The sequence below is a fragment of the Pollachius pollachius genome (genome assembly GCF_949987615.1).
Source record: "Pollachius pollachius genome assembly, chromosome: 8".
Lineage (NCBI taxonomy): Eukaryota > Metazoa > Chordata > Actinopteri > Gadiformes > Gadidae > Pollachius > Pollachius pollachius.
This window is the reverse complement of record NC_136941.1, coordinates 1829256-1853849: the sequence shown is the minus strand read 5'-3', so window position 1 is coordinate 1853849 and position 24594 is coordinate 1829256. Positions and strand designations below refer to the sequence as shown.

At 53.3% G+C, this 24594-nt stretch overlaps 1 protein-coding gene across 1 annotated transcript in view; it reads left to right on the top strand.

Moving 5' to 3' along the window:
• Positions 1-23778, top strand: part of mtor (mechanistic target of rapamycin kinase) — a 99660-nt gene extending 75882 nt beyond the window's left edge. The window contains 21 exon segments of the mRNA XM_079741860.1: positions 2155-2272; positions 3559-3747; positions 6389-6489; positions 7312-7408; positions 7709-7807; positions 9749-9871; positions 10615-10797; positions 11330-11464; positions 13648-13822; positions 15147-15282; positions 16550-16697; positions 17270-17392; positions 18930-19012; positions 19509-19581; positions 19689-19763; positions 20302-20437; positions 20946-21011; positions 21748-21828; positions 22219-22299; positions 22840-22945; positions 23277-23778. Coding sequence (XP_079597986.1) covers positions 2155-2272; positions 3559-3747; positions 6389-6489; positions 7312-7408; positions 7709-7807; positions 9749-9871; positions 10615-10797; positions 11330-11464; positions 13648-13822; positions 15147-15282; positions 16550-16697; positions 17270-17392; positions 18930-19012; positions 19509-19581; positions 19689-19763; positions 20302-20437; positions 20946-21011; positions 21748-21828; positions 22219-22299; positions 22840-22945; positions 23277-23292 — 2344 coding nt within the window. The 3' untranslated portion in view covers positions 23293-23778.
• Positions 23779-24594: the final 816 nt, after the last annotated feature.

The following is a 24594-nucleotide window of genomic DNA, read 5'->3' as shown; positions in this document are numbered from 1 at the left end:
AACATTTGGTGCAATCACTGCCGTCTAGACAACCGAGAACAGTCAGGGGGAACACTGCTAGGAACACATATTTATATATTTAGGGCGGCAGACGGCCATACTTACAGTAAAAAATACAGTATTACCATCTGGTCTGCACCTTTCCCGCTCCGCCCAGCATCACCACCACCTCCTCCTCCTCCTCCTCCTGCACCACCCACATAGACGCGTGCTGCTGTGTTCTCCGCCCTTCGTTCGTCTCGTAGAACAACACGGCGGCTTGACTCTGAACGGAGGGTCTGCGTGTCCCCAGAGGCGGCGGGGGGCTTTAAGGGGGAGTCCTGTGGCGGTTAAACACTGGTTGTGTTGCGGGGGGGGGCAGTAAGCAGTAAGCACACCTGGTGTACTTACTGCACTGTCACTCACACACACACACACGCACACACACCCCCGCTCCTCCCACCAAACCAACCCCTCCTTATCCAACTACCAAAAAGTAGAATGTGTGTATTCTGGGCTATTATTTTGTGCAAGTCGGGACATTTCTCAGTGCGTCAGTGTGACTGATATAAAACCTGAACATGCCGTTCCACCGGGCTGCCATCCCATAACAACCCAGCCACCCCAGCCCCAACACCCCTCACACACCGTTAGCTCCGCCGCTAATCCATTTAGCCATTTAGCCTCCAGCCTCGTTCTGAAGCGCCCGGCCGCTGCCCAGCGGGGAGCCTGCACTGTGCAGCCCGGCACGGAAACCCCCCCCGCCCCAAACCGATTGACAGTCCCCCCCCTCCCCCGTCCAAGGTTCCCGAGGCTGTCCTCCGGCTCTCCCAAACCGGCTGGCTGCCGGATCGGGGGGGGCGGTCGCTCCCCCTTTCCGACCCCGTCTCTCCCCCCAGTGGGGACCCCGCTAGCCGGACTAATGGCGCGCCCCGCCTGTTGAGGTGATGGACCGAGGCCGGGATCGGCTATGGACGGCCAGCCGTCAGGTCCTTTATCTGGGCTGGTGATCCAAGGTCCGCCTCCAGGTGGCTTCCAGGAGGTGCTTCAGAGACCCGTGTGATGAGCGGCGGCGTGGCGCCCTCCGTGGGCCCAGATGAACGCACGGCTCTCGGCGGTGGCACGGTGTTTAACTCCTGTCGCTGGTCCTTGTGGCAATCGGTCACAACAGCGCTTTAATTTCTCGGGTCTTTTTATTAACAAGCTACCACCAGTGACTTAAAAACAATGAATTAACTTTGTTAATTGAAAGGTGCTCAAAATGAAAGTTTTTATTTCATAGATAGAGGGTTAAATAGAGGGTCGCAGCTGTTTTTGTTTTTGAGATAATGACAGGTAGTTACAGCGTACCTTTTCAGGCTCCACGTTTAGTTGATAATTAGTTTTGTTACCATGGCGATCAGTCTCATTTTCTCAATTATCCATTTTTTAACTGTGATTTTAATCCGGCTTTAATTGGTGTGCCGATAAAGCCAACCGGCCGGCATTTTGCAAATTATCGCAAATGAAACTCGACCGATTTGCCTTCTTTTGCATGAAAAGTCGACAGCCGTTCCCTCTCACCAGATCATGTAACCTCAGCGTCTACCAGCTGACAGCCTCACTCCTCACAGCCCCCGGTTGTGTTATTCCGGTATTCCTGTTACCTCCGAAGGGAATCCACTGCCTTTAGATAGACATGTGGGTACAGGTGTGTCCCTGTCTGACTGTATTCCCTGGTGACGTATCCATGGTTCTCTCTCTCTCTCTCTCTCTCTCTCTCTCTCTCTCTCTCTGTCTTTCTTCCCCCCTGTGGGTGTCTCTCTCTCCTCCCTGGTGATGTGTATGTGGATGTCTCTCTCTCTCTCTCTCTCTCCCTCTCTCTGTCTTCCCCCCTATGGGTGTCTCTCTCTCTCTCCTCCCTGGTGATGTGTATGTGTGGGTCTCTCTCTCTCTCTCTCTCTCTCTCTCTCTCTCTCTCTCTCTCCTCCCTGGTGATGTGTACGTCTCTCTCTCTCTCTCTCTCTCTCCCTCTCTCTCTCTCTCTCTCTCTCTCTCTCCTCCCTGGTGATGTGTATGTCTCGCTCTCTCTCTCTCTCTCTCTCTCTCTCTCTCTCTCTCTCTCTCTCTCTCTCTCTCTCTCTCTCTCTCTCTCTCTCTCTCTCTCTCTCTCTCTCTCTCTCTCTCTCCCTCCAGGTGTTTCCTGAAGCTGGGCGAGTGGCAGCTGAGCCTTCAGGGCATCAACGAGAGCACCATCCCCAAGGTGCTGCAGTACTACAGCCACTCCACCGAGCACGACCGCAACTGGTACAAGGTGAGGCTACACCCCCCCTCCACCAACCTACATCACTACAACCACCGCCAACACCACCACTACCACCGACACCTCCACTACCACCAACCTAGATCACTACAACCACCGCCAACACCACAACCACCACCACCACCATCACTACCACCAACCTACATCACAACCACCACCACCTCCAACACCATCACTACCACCACCTCCTCTAAAACCATCACTACCACCACCTAGTCTAAAACCATCACTACCACCACCTCCTCTAAAACCATCACTACCACCAACAACATCACTACCACCACCTCCTCTGAAACCATCACTACCACCAACACCTCCAGCACTAACACTGCCTCTAACACCACCACCTCTAACAACCACCACTACCTCCTCACACCATCACCACCACCTCTAACACTATCATCACCACCACCGCCTCCACCTCCAGAGTGGAGGGCAGCAGTTGAACCAGAGTTCAGAGGAGCGGTTCATTTGTTCTCCAGCTGAAAGGCAGCGCCGTTAGACGTCTCCAAGTGTAACAATCTGATCTACACATCGCTCTGGTCTGCGCCTTTACCCCTCCCTCACCTCCCGGGGCCCTTCACATTTAGTGGTTGGACAAGGGTGGAGGTCTGAGAGTCATCCTTTAGGATTGCAATACACCACCCGTCCCTGGGACTAGATCTTATCAGCCTCGGTGAATTAACGCCATGTCCACCGGAACAGGGCCGTTGTGCAACGCCAATGAACCTGACCCGTCCTGTTTGTACTGTGTGTGTGTCCCCCTGCGTGTGTGTGTGTGTGTCCCTGCTTGTGTGTGTTTTTCTGTGTGTGTGTGTGTGTGTGTGTGTGTGTGTGTGTCTCCTTGTTTGTCCCCGTGTGTGTGAGCCTCTGTGTGTGTCTCCCCCTCCGTGTGTGTGTGTGTGTGTGTGTGTGTGTCTCCCGTGTGTCTCCATGTGTGTGTCTCCCGTGTGTGTCTCCCGTGTGTGTAACTCCGTCTGTGTGTGTGTGTCTCCCTCCCTGTGTGTGTCTCCTTGTGTGTCTCCCTCCCTGTGTGTGTCTCCCTCCCTATGTGTGTGTCTCCCGTGTGTAACTCCGTCTGTGTTTGTGAGTGTGTGTGTCTCCCTGTGTGTGTTTGTGTGTGTGTCTCCCTCCCTGTGTGTGTCTCCCTCCCTGTGCGCGTGTGTGTGTGTGTCTCCCTGTGTGTGTGTCTCCCTCCTTGTGTGTGTATCTCCCTGTGTGTGTGTGTGTCTCCCTCCTTGTGTGTGTATCTCCCTGTGTGTGTGTGTCTCCCCCAGGCGTGGCATGCGTGGGCGGTGATGAACTTCGAGGCGGTGCTGCACTACAAGCACCAGAGCGCCGGCCGCGACGACAAGAAGAAGGTCCGGCACGCCAGCGGCGCCAGCGAGGCCAGCAACAGCGACAGCGAGGCGGAGGGCGCCGAGCACAGCCCCGCCCCCTCACCCAGCCAGAGGAAGGTCGGCGAGGTCAGGCTCCGCCCACACGCCAACACACACGCACACGTGCCAACGCACACACGCCAACGCACACACGGCAACGCACACACGGCAACGCACACACCAACGCACACACGCCAATGCACACACACCAACGCCCTCACACCAACGCACACACGCCAACGCACACACGGCAACGCACACACGGCAACGCACACACCAACGCACACACACCAATGCACACACGCCAACGCACACACGCCAACGCACACACACACACACGCAGAGACACACACACACCAACGCACACACGCCAACGCACACATGGCAACGCACACGCCAACGCACACACGCCAACGCACACACGCCAACACACACACACCAACGCACACACACCAACGCACACACGCCAACGCACACACGCCAACGCACACACGCCAACGCACACACGCCAACGCACACACGCCAACGCACACTCTCTCTCTCTCACACACATACAAACACAGTTATACACACACAAACACACATGAAGAAACGGCCACCTGCGTGCCACCGTACACATTCACACACAAAAGCATTAAACACGTACAAAGCCTGCTGGAATCCTGAACCACGGCCTGTGAACAACACAACCAGACAATAACGCACACGGAAGAGCCACACACATAAAGACACACAAACACAAATGTCAAACAGACATAAAATCCCCACAAACAGAGCAGGAATGCACACAACTAGAAACACCAGCCCCCCCCCACACACACACACACACACACACACACACACACACACACACACACACACACACCTTCACTGACAGCCCCCACCAGACCAGAGCTCACTGGGTTTTTTCCGAAGCGCCTGACACACAAAGCATCCAAATAAATACCACCCTGGGCTCCCAGAATGCCGAGCGTCTGGGCTGCTCGTTAGCGTCCTGTTGGGGGAAGTCCCCGCGTTTAGCGGCGGGTCACGCGAGCGCCGGCGGTATGCACACAATTACAGCCTCACGCCGCCTGCTGCTGCATGCCATCGCCCACGGAGAACGTGAGCGTCCTAAAACATACACACACCGAGAGAACGCCCCCCCACACACACACAACGCATACACCTAACCCCAGGGTTAGAAAGTGAGGGCACATACACCTGTCAACCCCTGGTTTGGAAGGAGAGATCGCCCCCATACATAAGACGGTCAACCCCAGGGTCAGAAGGAGAGCGACCCAACACACACATACACACTGACTGTCAGTCACAGGGTTAGAAGGAAAGAGCATCCCCACTCACACACACACACACACACACACACACACACACACACACACACACACACACACACACACACACACACACACACACACACACAACGACTGTCAACCCCAGGGCAAGAAGGAGAGCGATCCAACACACACACACACACACCAGATTCTCAATCCCAGGGCTGGAAGGAGAGAGCGCCCCCACATGCAGAGTGTGTTTGCCTTTAGAGAGCAGAGAGGGAGGTGGAGGGGGGTGGCGACCTTGATTCCCAATGAGCAGAGGGCCTGGTGCTCACACATGGCTGCTCTCGTCTCACTCGCTGTTTATTTAAACCCAATAAAAGCTGGAGGGAAACCGAGCCCCACCGGCCAGGAGAGAGTCTCCGACGGACGCAGACAGAGGGGGGACTGCCATTCAGGATGATGGACGTGTGGCCGAATGGTCATCTTCTCATAAGGATAACGGCTTACTGTAGTGAACTAATATATACATGTGTATTTTTCACACTAATGGTTCCAGTACGCATAGGACCTTTATAAATATAAAACAAATGCTCGCCCTTCATTCTGATTCTTGTGGCTCGCTGCCGTCTTACCAGGTGGCTTCTACTAACTTGGTCGTGTCCTTGTTCCAAGTCTGATGGCATGCTCTGATTAGTCTCAACCTCACTTGTAACTCGCTCTGTTGCTGAAGGACAAAATGGAACGCGTCATTGTAAATACCGGTATAAATCGAAGGATTAAGGACAAGGATTATCACTCTAAATCAGAAGCCATATGTTAATGATTTGAGAGTCGTCGTCCCAGTTCATTTTCTGGGTTGACGAAAGGTACTGCATCAGCTCAGGAGGTAGAGCGGGTCCACTGGCTACCAGAAGGCTGCTAGTTCGATCCCTCGCTCCTCCTCCGAGTGACGCTGAGCAAGACACCTAAACTGAACCGCTCTTGACCAACAGGCTCTTATCTTTCATGCCCGACACGTCGGAGTTTGGACGTGGCTATGAATGGCTGAATGCTAGGCAATAATTGTAACTGGCCTCCAGCCTAGTGATGCCAAAAGCCTTTAAGCCTACAACCTCGTTAGGCTCCAGCCTCGTTAGGCTCCAGCCTCGTTAGGCTCCAGCCTCGTTAGGCTCCAGCCTCGTTATGTTCCAGCTTTGTTAGTTCCAGCCTTGTTAGGCTCCATCCTCGTTAGGCTCCAGCCTCGTTAAGCTCCAGCCTAACGAGGCTGGAGCTTAACGAGGCTTGAACCTAACGAGTCTGTATTTCTGACTTGTACTCCATACATTGGGTGAATGAAAAAGCCATAATATGGTACAAGCATACACAGACTCCCGTGTATACTGGTATGTGTATGGGTGTGTATGTGATGGGACCTGACCCATGGTGTCCGTCTGTCCGTCTGGACCCAGGACCTGTCCAAGACTCTGCTGCTGTACACGGTGCCTGCAGTCCAGGGCTTCTTCCGCTCCATCTCCCTGTCCCGGGGGAACAACCTCCAGGACACCCTCAGGTGAGACCAACTGGACCCCCCCCTCCCCCAGGCCTCAAGCTCCCACTCTGAGGAGCCGGGCTTTATCGCCACAACGAGGCCCCCCCGCCTTCATATCGGTACAATACGATGCATTGGGGTCGGCTTAGCTCAGGAGGTAGAGTGGGTTGACTTGTAACCGGAGGTTGCTGGTTCAATCCCCGGCTCCTCCTAGCTGAGTGCGAGGTGTCCCTGAGCGAGACGCCCCCCCCCCTGACTGCTCCCGACGAGCTGGCTGTCGCCTAACAGGGTTGACTCCGCCGTCGGTGTGTGAATGAGTGTGTGAACCGTTGTAAGTCGCTTTGGATAAAAGCGTCCGCTAAATGCCATAAATGTAAGGCAGCGCCGCACAACACAAGACCCTGTTGAGCATACTCCTGCTCACTTTAAATGGGGCATAATAAATCACGATCGGGGTACTTCACTAAAAAGTACAGTTTACTGTCCACCATAAACAAGTTCGTGCACCGTACTTTTTAGTTCATAGTTCTATACTATGCAGTTGTAGAACTACTGGACTACGGAGTAAAACAACAGTATAGTATAGTTCTAGTACTATACTATACTGTTGCAGTACTACTATAATACAAAGTACTATAACTTTATATCACAGTATTCTACTATACAGTACTAGTACTACTACTACTGCATTGTATAGTATAGTATAATACTAGGCTATAGAGTCGTAGAAGCACTGTACTGTGAAGTGCAGAGAACAGCCGTAGCTGGAAACAAGGGGACCTCTTGTGGCCAGTAGTGTGCACTGCATGTGGTGGTTGTGGTAACGGCTATGTTCCTGTGCAGGGTGCTGACTCTGTGGTTCGACTACGGCCACTGGCCTGATGTGAACGAGGCTCTGGTGGAGGGCATCAAGACCATCCAGATAGACACCTGGCTACAGGTAATCATGTCTGTCTGTCTGTCTGTCCCACTCTCTCTCTGGCTCCTAGCATCGCTCTCTCAAATGTATAACAATGTACGAAAAGATGGAAGGGAAATAAAAGCAACCATAATATAAGTAACAATATAATATATTTTTACTATCCAAACATATTTACGCATCTCATTAAAAAAACGTCTAAACTGATGACTGAACTGTTTATTCAAACTGATTTCAAAATAAAAGCGGCCTCGCCCCCCCCCCCCCCCCAGTCCACTACAGGCGTCCCCAGTGTGTCTGAGACCTCTTGTGTCTCCTCAGGTCATCCCTCAGCTGATCGCCCGCATCGACACGCCCCGCCCACTGGTGGGGCGGCTGATCCACCAGCTTCTCACCGACATCGGGCGCTACCACCCCCAGGTAACACACTACCACCAGGTAACACACACTACCACCCCCAGGTAACACACTACCACCAGGTAACACACACTACCACCCCCAGGTAACACACTACCACCAGGTAACACACACTACCACCCCCAGGTAACACACTACCACCCCCAGGTAACACACTACCACCCCCAGGTAACACACTACCACCAGGTAACACACACTACCACCAGGTAACACACACTACCACCCCCAGGTAACACACTACCACCCCCAGGTAACACACTACCACCAGGTAACACACACTACCACCCCCAGGTAACACACTACCACCCCCAGGTAACACACTACCACCAGGTAACACACACTACCACTCCCAGGTAACACACTACCACCAGGTAACACACACAACCACCCCCAGGTAACACACTACCACCCCCAGGTAACACACTACCACCCCCAGGTAACACACTACCACCCCCAGGTAACACACTACCACCAGGTAACACACACTACCACCCCCAGGTAACACACTACCACCCCCAGGTAACACACTACCACCAGGTAACACACACTACCACCCCCAGGTAACACACTACCACCAGGTAACACACACTACCACCAGGTAACACACACTACCACCCCCAGGTAACACACTACCACCCCCAGGTAACACACTACCACCAGGTAACACACACTACCACCCCCAGGTAACACACTACCATCCCCAGGTAACACACTACCACCCCCAGGTAACACACTACCACCAGGTAACACACTACCACCAGGTAACACACACTACCACCCCCAGGTAACACACTACCACCCCCAGGTAACACACTACCACCCCCAGGTAACACACTACCACCAGGTAACACACACTACCACCCCCAGGCTACACACTACCACCCCCAGGTAACACACTACCACCCCCAGGTAACACACTACCACCAGGTAACACACACTACCACCCCCAGGTAACACACACTACCACCCCCAGGTAACACACTACCACCCCCAGGTAACACACTACCACCAGGTAACACACACTACCACCCCCAGGTAACACACTACCACCCCCAGGTAACACACTACCACCCCCAGGTAACACACTACCACCAGGTAACACACTACCACCAGGTAACACACACTACCACCCCCAGGTAACACACTACCACCCCCAGGTAACACACTACCACCCCCAGGTAACACACTACCACCAGGTAACACACACTACCACCCCCAGGTAACACACTACCAACCCCAGGTAACACACTACCACCCCCAGGTAACACACTACCACCCCCAGGTAACACACTACCACCAGGTAACACACACTACCACCCCCAGGTAACACACACTACCACCCCCAGGTAACACACACTACCACCCCCAGGTAACACACTACCACCAGGTAACACACACTACCACCCCCAGGTAACACACACTACCACCCCCAGGTAACACACACTACCACCCCCAGGTAACACACTACCACCCCCAGGTAACACACTACCACCCCCAGGTAACACACTACCACCAGGTAACACACACTACCACCCCCAGGTAACACACTACCACCCCCAGGTAACACACCACCACCCCCAGGTAACACACTACCACCCCCAGGTAACACACACCACCACCCCCAGGTAACACACTACCACCCCCAGGTAACACACACTACCACCCCCAGGTAACACACACTACCACCCCCAGGTAACACACTACCACCCCCAGGTAACGCACACTACCACCCCCAGGTAACACACTACCACCCCCAGGTAACACACTACCACCCAAGATAGCACACGCTAACACACCAGTTTATAACAAAACACACAAATCCTAACACACTACTGTTCATAACATAGCATAACACTTGAACCCAGGTATCACTGTCTGCATAAGAAGAAGATACAGATTTCAGAGTTATTTAACGAGTCATTATTTCGTTTGACCTCCCATTAGGCGTTGATCTACCCGCTCACCGTGGCATCCAAGTCCACCACCACGGCCCGCCACAACGCGGCCAACAAGATCCTGAAGAACATGTGTGAACACTGCAACACGCTGGTCCAGCAGGCCATCATGGTACGACCCATTTACCCTTCTCTAGCCACTGTTATCAGCCATCTTGGTAGGACACGTTTTACCACCTGTAGCCACTGTTGTCGGCCATCATGGCTGGACACTCTAACCCTTCTCTAGCCACTGTTGTCAGCCATCATGGTGGGACACATTAACCCTTCTTCAGCCACTGTTGTACGCCATCATGGTGGGACACATTAACCCTTCTTTAGCCACTGTTGTCGGCCATCATGGTGGTACACATTAACCCTTCTTCAGCCACTGTTGTCAGCCATCATGGTGGGACATATTAACCCTTCTCTAGCCACTGTTGTCAGACATCATGGTGGGACACATTAACCCTTCTCTAGCCACTGTTGTCAGCCATCATGGTGGGACACATTAACCATTCTCTAGCCACTGTTGTCAGCCATCATGGTGGGACACATTAACCCTTCTTTAGCCACTGTTGTCAGCCATCATGGTGGGACACATTAACCGTTCTCTAGACACTTATTATCAGCCATTTTGGTTGGACGAATGTAACCACCTGTATTCACTGTTATCTCCCATGTACAAAAGTTCTGTTCAAAATGAAGTGAACCAAAATAGTAAACCAACATAATAACTCAGTAAAATTGTTAGATTGAAAAATTGGCTGTGTTAATTTATCTCTGATTTAAAAAAAAAAAAAAAGTATGAAGCATTATATCAATGCAGTAACGTTTGAAAGGTCGTGTTTAAATAAAGTTGTATCTCGCCCCCAGGTGAGCGAGGAGCTGATCCGGGTGGCCATCTTGTGGCACGAGATGTGGCACGAGGGCCTGGAGGAGGCCTCGCGCCTCTACTTCGGCGAGCGCAACGTCAAGGGCATGTTCGCCGTGCTAGAGCCCCTCCACGCCATGATGGAGCGCGGCCCCCAGACCCTAAAGGAGACCTCCTTCAACCAGGTCCGTCCCGGGCGGCCGACACGAGCCCAGACGCTAGCACGAGCTATCGTCAGCTAACACCAGCACACACGCGCTAAACCCAGCTAACACTCGCTGACACTACTTAATACCAGCTAACCCTAGCCTTCAGTGGCTAAAAACGAGCTATCGCTAGCTAATGACAGTGAACACCAGCTATTGCTCGCTTACACTACTTAATACCAGCGCAACATTAGCTATTACTAGCGAAGGCTAGCCAACACTAGCTAATAATAGCGAAGGCTAGCTTACACAACTAATCGTTAGCTTATAACTTCAATCCCCAGCTATCGCTTGCTGACACTACTTAATACCATCAAACACTAGCAATCGCTAGCTTATACTAGCTAACACAAGCTATGGCTAGCTTTTACTAGCTAAGGTACAGCTATCGCTAGCTGATGTCAACAAACAACCAGCCGTTGCTCTCTCACACGACTTAGCACCAGCACTCGCTAGCCAACAGTAGCCTTTGTGCCACACAGACGTTGAATGATGTCACTTCCTGTCACAGGCGTACGGGCGGGACCTGATGGAGGCGCAGGATTGGTGCAGGAAGTACATGCGCTCGGGCAACGTGAAGGACCTGACGCAGGCATGGGACCTCTACTACCACGTCTTCAGACGCATCTCCAAGCAGCTCCCCCAGGTATGCCCGCTCGGAGTGGTCGACGCCCGGCCGGAAGGTTCTCGGTTCGATCCCCCCCCCCCCTCTCCCCATCTTCTCGGACAATCTGTAGGCATCCTCGAGCAGGACGGCCTACCCTGCTCCCTGATGACATAATGTAAATTGTCAAGGTTCTGCATTTGTATTGGGCTTTTCTAACTAGCGGCCACTCAAAGCGCTTTACAATATCGCCCAACATTCACCCATTCACGCGCACATTCACACACCGACGGCGGTGTCAGCCACGCAGGGCGACAGCCAGCTCGTCTGGAGCAGTCAGGGTGAGGTGTCTTGCTCCGGGACACCACAATACTGAGCTAAAAGGAGCCGGTGATCGAACTAGCAACCTTCAGTCAACCCGCTATCTCCTGGGCCGCTGCCGTAAACGCAGTAATGCTAGAGGATTATGCTAAACGTCTGTACGTATGGAAGACAGTACCTCGTGAACATCACTGTGCTGACAACACCATCCCCGATCGATCCCCGATCCATAATCACTGGAGGGGAGGGCTCCGAGAATCCCTTCCACACTCGCTGAAACTATTGAGGACCTCTAACCTTTTCATCCCCCGGCGACAGCGGGCCGTGTTCTAACACAGCCCACTGCCGGAGAGAGCTGGGACGCTGGTGAGTCACTCTTTTGATGAGTCACCATGGTAACGACCCAGCCAATAGTGGATTTCCAGAGGAAAAAAAAAACAGCGACAGAGCACTGCAGTGTCCTCAGTAGGCGCTCTAATGAAGACCTCGCTGCACCGTGCCACACCTCAGCCACGGGGTCCTTCAGAGGACGTTCACCGGAGCCCTGGGCCAACCCCGTACAACCCCTTCCCCCCCCCCCCCCCCCCCCCGCCCGTCCATCAACCTCGCTTTAACGGCGTGTCTATTAAACGGTAAACGGGCTGGATTTACAGCGCGCCCGCGTGGCCACGGTGAAACACTGAGCGCCTCCCGTTAACTCCCGTCGGGCCGGCGGCCTCGTTCGAGGGCTGACTAACGGCCTCCGGAGAAGGACGGGGCGACCCGCAGGGGGGAAAGTTGTTTAACAAGAGGGCGCAGACTTTATGAGCCGGCCCGCACTCCCTCGTAAGTGTCCCTGGAAGGAGCTGCAGGCTGCCTCCCCTCGCGTCCCTACCCTCGTAGCCGAGGTCTCTGCCTTCGTTATGAGCCTGGGTTTGTTGCCTGGCCCATTAGCAGGGCTCTAAGCGTCCCCACGCCCACTGGCTCCCAGACGGTGCCTGCATTATTTAAAAACGGAACGACAACACCGGTGCGTTCGCGGGGGCAGGGGGGGTGGACAGAGCAAACACCGGCATACGCCACCGACGACGTGCCCGCGAGCGTCGCTCAACACTTGAGTTGGCGTGTTTTACGGCTGTTTGATCGGATAATCTGGGGATGAGGGGTAAGGACTATGGGGTTCAGGTTCAGGTTTAGGTTAGAGTGCGTTTAGTGCGTATAGAAACAGCCCAGGCAGGCTTCTCAGCCTGCCTGGGCTGTTTCTATATGCACTAAACGCACATCATGATCCAGGCCACTGGATCATGTGTACACTAGTGTAGGATTCCTGCCGGTGTTTGCGTTGAGATCAGTGGAGTGACTTGATTCATTCCCTCGAACACTGGTTATTATTCACAGTGAGGGCAGATGGGTGATCGTTTAAGCACACTCGGGGTGTAGCACAGTTTCCCGGTTCTTTTCCTTGTAGAACCGACCGTGACACTGCATATCTTGGCTCCTTCTGAGAATGCCGCCGTCGCCAAATGCCGTCCTCTGCAATATAAAACCCCCGCCACGTATTTATTTCACGACCTACTGCATCGCGTGCTAATGTTAATAAGTGATGATGCCTCTGCGTCGTGTTAATACTAATTAGCAGTTGTACCGCACCATTCTATGCTAATGCTAAAAAAGCAATTGTACCAAAGCATTATGTGTGAATGCTAATTAGTTTATTGTGCCAAAACACTGTGTGCTAATGCTAATAAGCTGTTGTACTGCTCCATCATATCTTAACGCTAATTAGCAGCTGTACCCACACAGCCTGTTCCAATGCTTATTAGCAGCCTTACCTCTGCAAAGTGGGCTGATCTAAACAAGCCTCATCACGTCACTTCATCAAACCCTTCCTCGGCCCCTGGCCCCTGTCCCTCTCCGGCCCCCAGCTGACGTCCCTGGAGCTGCAGTACGTCTCCCCCAAGCTGCTGATGTGCAGAGACCTGGAGCTGGCCGTGCCCGGAACCTACGACCCCAACCAGCCCATCATCCGCATCCAGTCCATCGCCGCCTCCCTGCAGGTCATCACCTCCAAGCAGAGGCCCCGCAAGCTCACCATCATGGGTAAGGGTAAGGGGCCAGTGGGGCCCCTAAAGATCACCATCATGGGTAAGGGTTATGGGCCAGAGGGGCCCCTACAGATCACCATCATTGGTAAGGGTTAGGGGCCAGAGGGGCCCCTAAAGATCACCATCATGGGTAAGGGTTAGGGCCAGAGGGGCCCCTATCATGGGTAAGGGCCAGAGGGGCCCCTAAAGATCCCCATCATGGGTAAGGGTTGGTAACCAGTGCCTTTGATGCAGAAAAATAGGCCAACCTTCACATTGGATGAAAGACGTCAGTAAAGCCCATTTTCCTTTGTCGTCTGTTTGACGGCGGACCCAATCAGAGGTGTGTTCCGCCAGGTGAGGTGCCCATACCACCACTCAGACCTACTCAGTGTTGTGGTCTTCATCACTCGTTCGTTGCGCCGTGGCATTCCCCCCTAACCGCTGTGGACAGCAGCGGAGCCTTGATTTCTCCCTGGTTCATGGACGGGTGCTCCACCAAAAAGGATGGAGGAAATGAGTCTAACTCTTCCTGGCACTCACCTCCACCTCCGTCAATAAGGCTGATTGTTTGTCCACAACCAGGAGCGAGGTCACTCCTCCAGAACAGCTTTCTTCCACTGGAGCTTGCTGCTGTCCTGAGCTGACCTGTGCCGGGTAACTTTTTCACTGCCGTCATCGCTCTTTGTTCAACGCGATGGGTACCACTTAAGGGTGGCGGCCTTCCACCCACGGGGTGATCAAGCCTTCTCCCTGAATCAACTTACTCAGTGGAGAACAACAGAAAACACAAAGGCGCATTTTAAACAAAAAATGCCGGCTACTGTGCAAAAGTTAAAGAGTGCGTTTTTAAAAGTAACTTCAGCTGAGAGAGGCAATAAAAACAACAAGCGAAGAGAAGCACATAGTTTGGATTCTCTCCTTGAGATGTACAGTACAGTTATCTGAGTTATATGGAGTAATTGGGCCTGTAATTTCACTGTTGACATAATGACCATTTGGGACTGTTGGTTCTGTGAACATCCATACTGCAACCACAGCGATAAATTGTTTCTCCTTCTTCTAGCAAATTTACTTATTGTAATTCACTTTGGCTAAAAGCTTCTGCTAAACGCCATAAAGGTCAATCTAAATGTAATTAGTGATGTAGTGCAATAATTGTGCAATAACGCCCGGTATCCCTTGGGTTCGGGTTACATCCATGGATATGAATGCATTATTTATTTGAATCAGTTTCCAGAACGTGCATCAGAGGGGTGAGCCCCCCCCCTGCTGTGAGGTCTCTGCGGTGTGAGACCGGGGTCTGACCGGGGCGCTGTGGTGTCTGTCGCCCCCTGCAGGCAGCAACGGTTGCGAGTTCATGTTCCTGCTGAAGGGCCACGAGGACCTGAGGCAGGATGAGAGGGTGATGCAGTTGTTCGGTCTGGTGAACACATTACTGGCCAATGACCCCGCCTCCCTGCGCAAGAACCTTAGGTAGGACCACGCACAAACACACGTTTACATATGCAAACACACACACACAAAAAAAGCATGCATGTCGGCTGGCACGCACACACGCATTGCTTTTGACCTGCTTATATTTAAACTTTAACGATTTAAAAATTCTGAAAAACTACAAATTATGCGCAGCGCTAGATCAAAGTTATAGTTTGATCTAGTACTCATTTTCCTCAGAATATTTTATGAGCAATGTAAGGTAGAAATCAAAAAATGATTGATCTGATTGTGGAACTCTAATATTGTAATTGTGCAGCCCTAATGCATCCTAATTGCGATCTCAATTTGGTATTACAGAAACATATCCTGTCTTAATTTAATAATCCTATCTTATCTCAAGATATCCTAAGTAGGCGATCTAGCATTGACATTCAGCTTTTATGTCTGTTACTTAGCAACAGATGAAGCTTACGTGCGCATCCAATATTTTTTAACTATCTGTCGACGCAACAGAGACGGCAAGCGCTGTGATTAGTCCGCTAACAAAATCATTTCCGGAATCACTTCTCCGGTTGGACTTTGCACCTTATTTACTTTCTACATTGTTTACTTTGCACATTAAGGACCAATAAAACACCAAATAAGTTTTGAAATGCTTTGGAAGTTTATTTACAACACTATTTACATGGTTTGTAGTCAACATATAAGATCGATCGGGCGGCGAATTGCGTTGCGTATCCGACATCCCGACGGAGAATTTTGAATGGTCAAGGGGTCTCCGTAGTTACGGAGTTGGATTACGGGTTAAGCCTTTCAACAAACATATTTCGTCGATCACCATTAGGCCTACGTCCACAATTTTGCTGCGCTACATGTAACAAAAGAGCTGCCATCTCGCTAATTTGTAACAGTAAATGACAGTTAGGAGAGCTGATGGGTCGTCCTAAAGTTAGGACCTGTCTTTATTTGGGATTTTGGCCATTTAAAATATTTCTGTAATCCACATTTCCTATCTGGAGTTAAGATAGGAGCCCTGACTTTAGGATGGGCCGTTCTGTAATGACTTTTTTCCTAACCCTTGTTACCACAGTTACCAAACAGATAAGATAGGATTTTCAAGTTAGGAGGTTTCTGTAATGCGGCCCCCGGTGTGTTTCTATATTTATACCTGTTGTCACTATCAGTACGTCTCCCCCAGTGTCCTGGTCCTGCCCTGATGCGTTAACACAGGGCCTCAGAGTCCTCTGCCTTAATGTGTCGATCAAGGTTGATGATGATGATGTCGTCCCCCCCCCCCGTCCAGCATCCAGCGCTACGCCGTCATCCCCCTGTCCACCAACTCCGGTCTGATTGGCTGGGTGCCCCACTGCGACACGCTGCACGCGCTCATCAGGGACTACCGAGAGAAGAAGAAGATCCTGCTCAACATCGAGCATCGCATCATGCTGCGGGTTAGACTCATCACCACCCCACCCTGACTCATGACTAACCCCGGGGTTAGACTCATCACTACCCCACCCTGACTCATGACTAACCCCCCGGGTTAGACTCATCACTACCCCACCCTGACTCATGACTAACCCCCCCGGGTTAGACTCATCACCACCCCACCCTGACTCATGACTAACCCCCCGGGTTAGACTCATCACCACCCCACCCTGACTCATGACTAACCCCCCGGGTTAGACTCATCACTACCCCACCCTGACTCATGACTAACCCCGGGGTTAGACTCATCACTACCCCACCCTGACTCATGACTCACCCCCCCGGGTTAGACTCATCACTACCCCACCCTGACTCATGACTAACCCCGGGGTTAGACTCCTCCCTGAACCCTGGTGTTCCACCACTGGTTCCACTGGTCTGACCGCTGGTGTTCCACCACTGTTTCCACTGGTTCCACTGGTCTGACCGCTGGTGTTCCACCACTGTTTCCACTGGTTCCACTGGTCTGACCGCTGGTGTTCCACCACTGTTTCCACTGGTTCCACTGGTCCGACCGCTGGTGTTTGTTGTGCAGATGGCGCCGGACTACGACCACCTGACGCTGATGGAGAAGGTGGAGGTGTTTGAGCACGCGGTCAACAACACGGCCGGAGACGACCTGGCCAAGCTGCTGTGGCTGAAGAGCCCCAGCTCTGAGGTACACCACCCTGTACACCACCCAGTACACCACCCAGTACACCACCCAGCTACCACCAAGTACACCACCCAGTACACCACCCAGTACACCACCCAGCTACCACCCAGTACACCACCCAGTACACCACCCAGTACACCAACCAGTACACCACCCAGTACACCACCCAGTACACCACCCAGTACACCACCCAGCTACCACCCAGTACACCACCCAGTACACCACCCAGTACACCAACCAGTACACCACCCAGTACACCACCCAGTGCACCGCCCAGTGCACCACCCAGTACACAACCCAGTACACCAACCAGTATACCACCAAGTACACCACCCAGTACACCAACCTCTACACCACCCTGTTAACGTACTGTAAACAGCTCTGAGCTACACCACCCTGTTAACGATGTGTAAACAGCTCTGAGCGACACCACCCTGTTAATGATGGGCCCTGCCCTGAGCTACACCACCCTGTTAACGATGGGCCCTGCCCTGAGCGACACCACCCTGTTAACGATGTGTAAACAGCTCTGAGCGACACCACCCTGTTAACGATGGGCCCTGCCCTGAGCGACACCACCCTGTTAACGATGTGTAAACAGCTCTGAGCTACACCACCCTGTTAACGATGGGCCCTGCCCTGAGCGACACCACCCTGTTGATGATGGGCCCTGCCCTGAGCGACACCACCCTGTTAACGATGTGTAAACAGCTCTGAGCGACACCACCCTGTTAACGATGGGCCCTGCCCTGAGCTACACCACCCTGTTAACGATGGGCCCTGCCCTGAGCGACACCACCCTGTTAACGATGTGTAAACAGCTCTGAGCGACACCACCCTGTTAACGATGGGCCCTGCCCTGAGCGACACCACCCTGTTAACGATGTGTAAACAGCTCTGAGCGACACCACCCTGTTAACGATGGGCCCTGCCCTGAGCGACACCACCCTGTTAACGATGTGTAAACAGCTCTGAGCGACACCACCCTGTTAACGATGTGTAAACAGCTCTGAGCGACACCACCCTGTTAACGATGTGTAAACAGCTCTGAGCGACACCACCCTGTTAACGATGTGTAAACAGCTCTGAGCGACACCACCCTGTTAACGATGGGCCCTGCCCTGAGCGACACCACCCTGTTAACGATGTGTAAACAGCTCTGAGCGACACCACCCTGTTAACGATGTGTAAACAGCTCTGAGCGACACCACCCTGTTAACGATGGGCCCTGCCCTGAGCGACACCACCCTGTTAACGATGTGTAAACAGCTCTGAGCGACACCACCCTGTTAACGATGTGTAAACAGCTCTGAGCGACACCACCCTGTTAACGATGTGTAAACAGCTCTGAGCTACACCACCCTGTTAACGATGGGCCCTGCCCTGAGCGACACCACCCTGTTAACGATGGGCCCTGCTCTGAGCTACACCACCCTGTTAACGATGGGCCCTGCTCTGAGCTACACCACCCTGTTAACGATGGGCCCTGCCCTGAGCGACACCACCCTGTTAACGATGGGCCCTGCCCTGCGGCCCCCAGGTGTGGTTCGACCGGAGGACCAACTACACGCGCTCCCTGGCCGTCATGTCCATGGTGGGCTACATCCTGGGCCTGGGGGACAGGTAGGACTGCTGGGTCCTAGAGCCCTCCCCGCGCACCACGCACACACACCGTCACCATATAGATATGGCAAAACCTTTATGCTATATCTGTAGTTCTTATTTGTGTTGAGACATATTCTCTGCTTGTTTCTTGTCGTTTGATTCTGATTGTCATGCTATTATTATTATCATGATCTGTTGTTGTTGTTGTTCCTCCTGGGATTCTAAGCATTAGTATCATCTCCTCTCCTCTCTCCTCTCCTCTCCTCCTCTTCCTCCTCCTCTCCTCTCTGCTCTCCTCTCCCCTTTCCTCTCCTCTCCTCCTCTTCCTCCTCCTCTCTCCTCTCCTCTCCTCCTCTTCCTCCTCCTCTTCCTCTGCTCTCCTCCTCTTCCTCCTCCTCTCCTCCTCTTCCTCCTCCTCTTCCTCTCCTCTCCTCCTCTTCCTCCTCCTCTCCTCCTCTTCCTCCTCCTCTTCCTCTCCTCCTCTTCCTCCTCCTCTCCTCCTCCTCCTCCTCAGGCATCCGTCTAACCTCATGTTGGACCGGCTCAGCGGGAAGATCCTCCACATCGACTTTGGGGACTGTTTCGAGGTAAGCCCCTCCCCCCCCCCCCCCATCTCCCAGAGCCCCCCCCCCCCCCCCCCCCCCCTCTGCTCTCCTGACCCCGCCCCCTACCCTTCCTGTTCCTCTTCTCCCAGGTGGCCATGACCAGGGAGAAGTTCCCAGAGAAGATCCCGTTCCGGCTGACCCGGATGCTGACCAACGCCATGGAGGTAGGCCCTGGAGGAGATGAGGACCTAAGGGGAACCGTCCCGCTCTGCTGTGTTACCAGAGCAGGGAGAACCGCCTCGTACCGGTGTCGGGGGGGGGGGGGGGGGGGGGGGGGATTGGTCCAATGACCGTTGAGGTCATTGGACCAATCACAGACCAGTGATGTCGACGGCCCAACGTTTCAGCCTTTGTCCTCGTGGTAAAGAGTTGTTGTTCTTCACAACACGGTACGAAGCAGCACCTCGTACCGTGTTAGGGTACAGCCGGCGTTCATAGTGTTGTCTGTTTTGTGTGTGTGTGTCTGATTTGTGTGTCCCCATGTGTGTGTGTGTGTGTGTGTGTGTCTGTGTCCCCTTGTGTGTGTGTGTGTGTGTGTGTCTGTGTCCCCTTGTGTGTGTGTGTGTGTCTGTGTCTCTGTGTCCCCGTGTGTGTGTATGTGTCCCTGTGTGTGTGTGTGTGTGTTTGTCCCTCTGTGTGTGTGTGTGTGTGTGTCTGACCGTCTGTCCGTGCGTGTGTCTGACCGTCTGTCTGTGCGTGCAGGTGACGGGGCTGGACGGTAACTACCGCATCACGTGCCACACGGTGATGCAGGTCCTCCGGGAGCACCGGGACAGCGTCATGGCCGTGCTGGAGGCCTTCGTCTACGACCCGCTGCTCAACTGGAGGCTCATGGACAGTAAGCCGCGCACAACAGCACACACAACAGTGGGGAGCGCCGACACTAGCCCGGGATGCTAACCTAGCCTAGCTAAGCATGAGATGCGACGGTAGCATCCAAGGCTAGGTTAGCATCTCAAGGTAAATTAGATTAGGTGAGCATGAGATGCTAGTTTAGCGTCGTAGGCTGGGATGCTAACTTGTGCGTTGTCGTTCAGTGCACCGTATAAAACCTCAGAACTTCAGAGAGTTTGACACAAAGTTATTTTCATGCCCAACATCCATGACCACTCTTGTCTGGCCGCTGATGAAAATTGCCTGTAGTTTCTTTGTCTACTTCAGCTCTTTGTAGCGCTGGCTGAAAGAAGGCTCTTTAGCGTGTTCTGTGTCGGCAGCTGGAAGGACAAGGCCAGTCTGGCTCTCCGATTATCCCCGGTCACAGTGAGAGGGTCCAGAGTAGGAGTGTCCTTCACAGAGCCCTTCAGGAGTTATTGAAGGCCGTAAACACGTTCTGCTCTGTATTCCAGCCAACACCAAAGGAAACAAGCGCTCCCGAACCCGGACCGACTCCTACACCGCCGGCCAGTCAGTGGGTGAGTTCTGGAGGGGCGGAGTCTTGTTGAACGTCAGTGTTGAACGTCAGTGTTGAACGTCAGTGTTCAACGTCACGGTGTTGAACGTCACGGTGTTGAACGTCACGGTGTTGAACGTCACGGTGTTGAACGTCTCGGTGTTGAACGTCACGGTGTTGAACGTCACGGTGCTGAACGTCACGGTGTTGAACGTCACGGTGTTGAACGTCACGGTGTTGAACGTCACGGTGTTGAACTTCACGGTGTTGAACGTCACGGTGTTGAACGTCTCGGTGTTGAACGTCACGATGTTGAACGTCACGGTGTTGAACTTCACGGTGTTGAACGTCACGATGTTGAACGCCACGGTGTTGAACGTCACGGTGTTGAACTTCACGGTGTTGAACGTCACAGTGTTGAACGTCACGATGTTGAACGTCACGGTGTTGAACGTCACGGTGTTGAACGTCACGGTGTTGAACGTCTCGGTGTTGAACGTCTCGGTGTTGAACGTCTCGGTGTTGAACGTCTCGGTGTTGAACGTCTCGGTGTTGAACGTCTCGGTGTTGAACGTCACGGTGTTGAACGTCACGATGTTGAACGCCACGGTATTGAACGTCACGGTGTTGAACGCCACGGTGTTGAACGCCACGGTGTTGAACGCCACGGTGTTGAACGTCGATGTTGAACGCCACGGTGTTGAACGTCGGTGTTGAGTGTTGGTTCTGAACGTTGTGTGTGTTTTCTGTCCGTTCAGAGGCTCTGGAAGGTATCGACCTGGGAGAGACCACCCATAAGAAGCCAGGGACCACGGTCCCGGAGTCCATCCACTCCTTCAGTGAGTATCTGTGCGTGTGTATTTGTGTGTGTCTGTGTGTGTGTTGGTGCGCCTTAGAGTGGCTTCCACCCACTGAGCAGCGTCCTGTCCGTAGAGTATGCGTATTAAGTATATATTATATAATATACCAAATGTAATTAGTGTTTCTTGTTCCAGTCAGGAGCCCGCTACCGTTTCCATTTGTTTAGTTTTGGGTTAACAGAATTGCAATCAGCAGGACGGCTCTGCTCAGTCTGGCTGACATTTATTCCAATCAAACTCAGCAATCTTACCCACAGCAATCTGCCTGCAATTTGTCTGCTGGAATGCGGTTTTGTATGAAAATTGACTTTTTGTGTGTGTGTGTGTGTGTGTGTGTGTGTGTGTGTGTGTGTGTGTGTGTGTGTGTAGTCGGGGATGGGTTGGTGCAGCCTGAGGCTCTGAACAAGAAGGCCATCCAGATCATCAACCGGGTCCGAGACAAACTGACAGGTGAGACCCTCACTCCCCGACCGTCTACCCCCCCCACCAGGTACCTCAAGGGGGTCGTACCGACGGTCTTGGGTTCAACCCCCATGTCCGCAGCCTGCCTCTAGTCCTCCTTGTGCAGACGGCCGCCTAGCTTCTACCTGCTCTTTGGATAAGGTCTGATAAATGACCCCTGAACGCCTGTTCGAAGGTGACCCTTTGTACCACCAGGTGGGAGCCGGTACAAGCCGCTTTGAAAATCGGCCTCTTCTGACATCACAAGTGGGCGTGGCCGCCCAGATGTGCGCTGGATAGATCAGTCTACCAGCCTACCGTGTGGACCGTAGCAAACGTTGCTCATCTATCCGTCGCGCATCTAGGCGGCGACAGGACACGCCCACTTGTGATGTCAGAAGAGGCCGGTTTTCCAAACGGCTTGTTACGGCTAATCACTCACACCCGGTGGTACAATGTGTCCCCTTTAAGACGAAGCCGGCCTAGAATCCTAAGCCCCTCCCCCCCGGCAGCGTTCTGATTGGTTGTCCTGCTGTCTCTCTCGTGCAGGGCGGGACTTCTCCCACGACGAGACCCTGGACGTGCCCACCCAAGTGGAGCTGCTCATCAAGCAGGCCACGAGCCACGAGAACCTGTGCCAGTGCTACATCGGCTGGTCAGTACCCCCCCGCCCCCCTCTGTCTTCCCCTCCCCCCTCCCTCTGTCTCCCCCCCCCGTCTCCCTCTCTACCCCTCCTCCCTCTGTCTCCCCACCTCCTTCCTTCCTCTCCTCCCTCCCTCTGTCTCCCCCTCCTCCCTCCCTCTGTCTCCCCCCTCCTCCTTCCCTCTGTCTCCCCCTTTCTCCCCCCTCCCTCTGTCTCCTCCCTCCTGGGGTCCATATCCTCCTCCCTGAAAACTCCAAACTGTGCAGGACATTCAAAATGGTGGATGTGAAGCGAGTCCTGTTGTGCTGTCTCCTGATTGGTCCGTCGTCTCCTCTGTCCCCAGGTGTCCATTTTGGTAAACAGCGTTTTTTGGCGGCGAGTCGCTCCTATTGGAGCAGAGCGAGAGGAGTCAGCGGAGAGGAGGTGCTTCCACCGCGGCGGTCTGCTGAACATCGAACTCTCCCGCTCTTTATTATTGTCGTTACTTTTATTAGTATCAGACATTTTTATCTTATCTTGGGACGGCCAGGGTCGCCTCTGAGCTAACCCGGTTAGCATTAGCTTTAGCCCCTCCGCGCTTCCTCACGTGGTTGTCGACGGCAACGCTGTCCCACGCCGGGGCTGACCACGCCTCCCTCGCCACGCCACCCAGAGCTCCTCCCACACACACGCCACCCACCTTGTAGTATGTTATTGTGTATTAACGTGTCGATTTTGACCACAACCTATTGTATGCCTTTTACTAATGTGGACCTTCTGTGGTCGTTTCATAACGGACCAGGTGGGCGGGGCCACTGATCTGAGGGGGCGTGATGTACCGGCAGTGATGTGCCAATAAATCAGATGACGATTCTCACTACACTGACGGCTCCTTTATTCACCCCGCGGCCGTCGAGGGGGTAGTGGTGTGAAGCCACGGGCAGAGGGTTCGGAGGGAGGCTGTCCTCTATCACATGGGTTCCCTGCCGCCGTGCCTTGAAGCAAGGCACGGGGTGCCGCAGCCTTTCTTTGGATGTAACACACATTATGACATCGATTGTTCCACTTCATTTCCGTACATGTCTGTGATAGATCGTTTTGTGTCCACGTGATACGGTGTTCACAAGCGGTCTGCAAACATTTGCGACGCGTATGGGTAACTTATTCAAGTCATGATTTGTGTGGCCATTTTCAGAATCGCTCCATACCACTTTCCCACTGTTGGTGTGCTTTGAATGTCCGGTTGCCCCCCTCCCCAGGCGGAGACCCCCAGTGGACTGTTCTTCTCTCGTGCCCACAGATGGCAGTAGGACTCCTGCTCTGAGCCAGCGCCTCCCCGCCTGACACACACACACACACACACACACACACACCTCGACGTGGCTTCATCCTGCTCCTCTCCAACACGGAGATGTTTGTGTGAATCGCTGCACCTCTCCACGCAGAGGAGAGACCTCCAGTCTGCTGCCCCCGCCCCACACTCCAAGGTCGTCTCCCGTACCGTCATCGGCCCGGAGGTTCCAGCGCTGTCGTCGTAGAAACGGGGATGACGTCGCAACTCGCCACCGTCCCCAGCACTCGTATCGAGCAGTACTCTTATCGTTAGCCTCATAGCATAATTGGCTGAATCCTATTTTAAGGTTCATCTTGTATTAAGAGTAAAAAATACCTGATTCAAATAG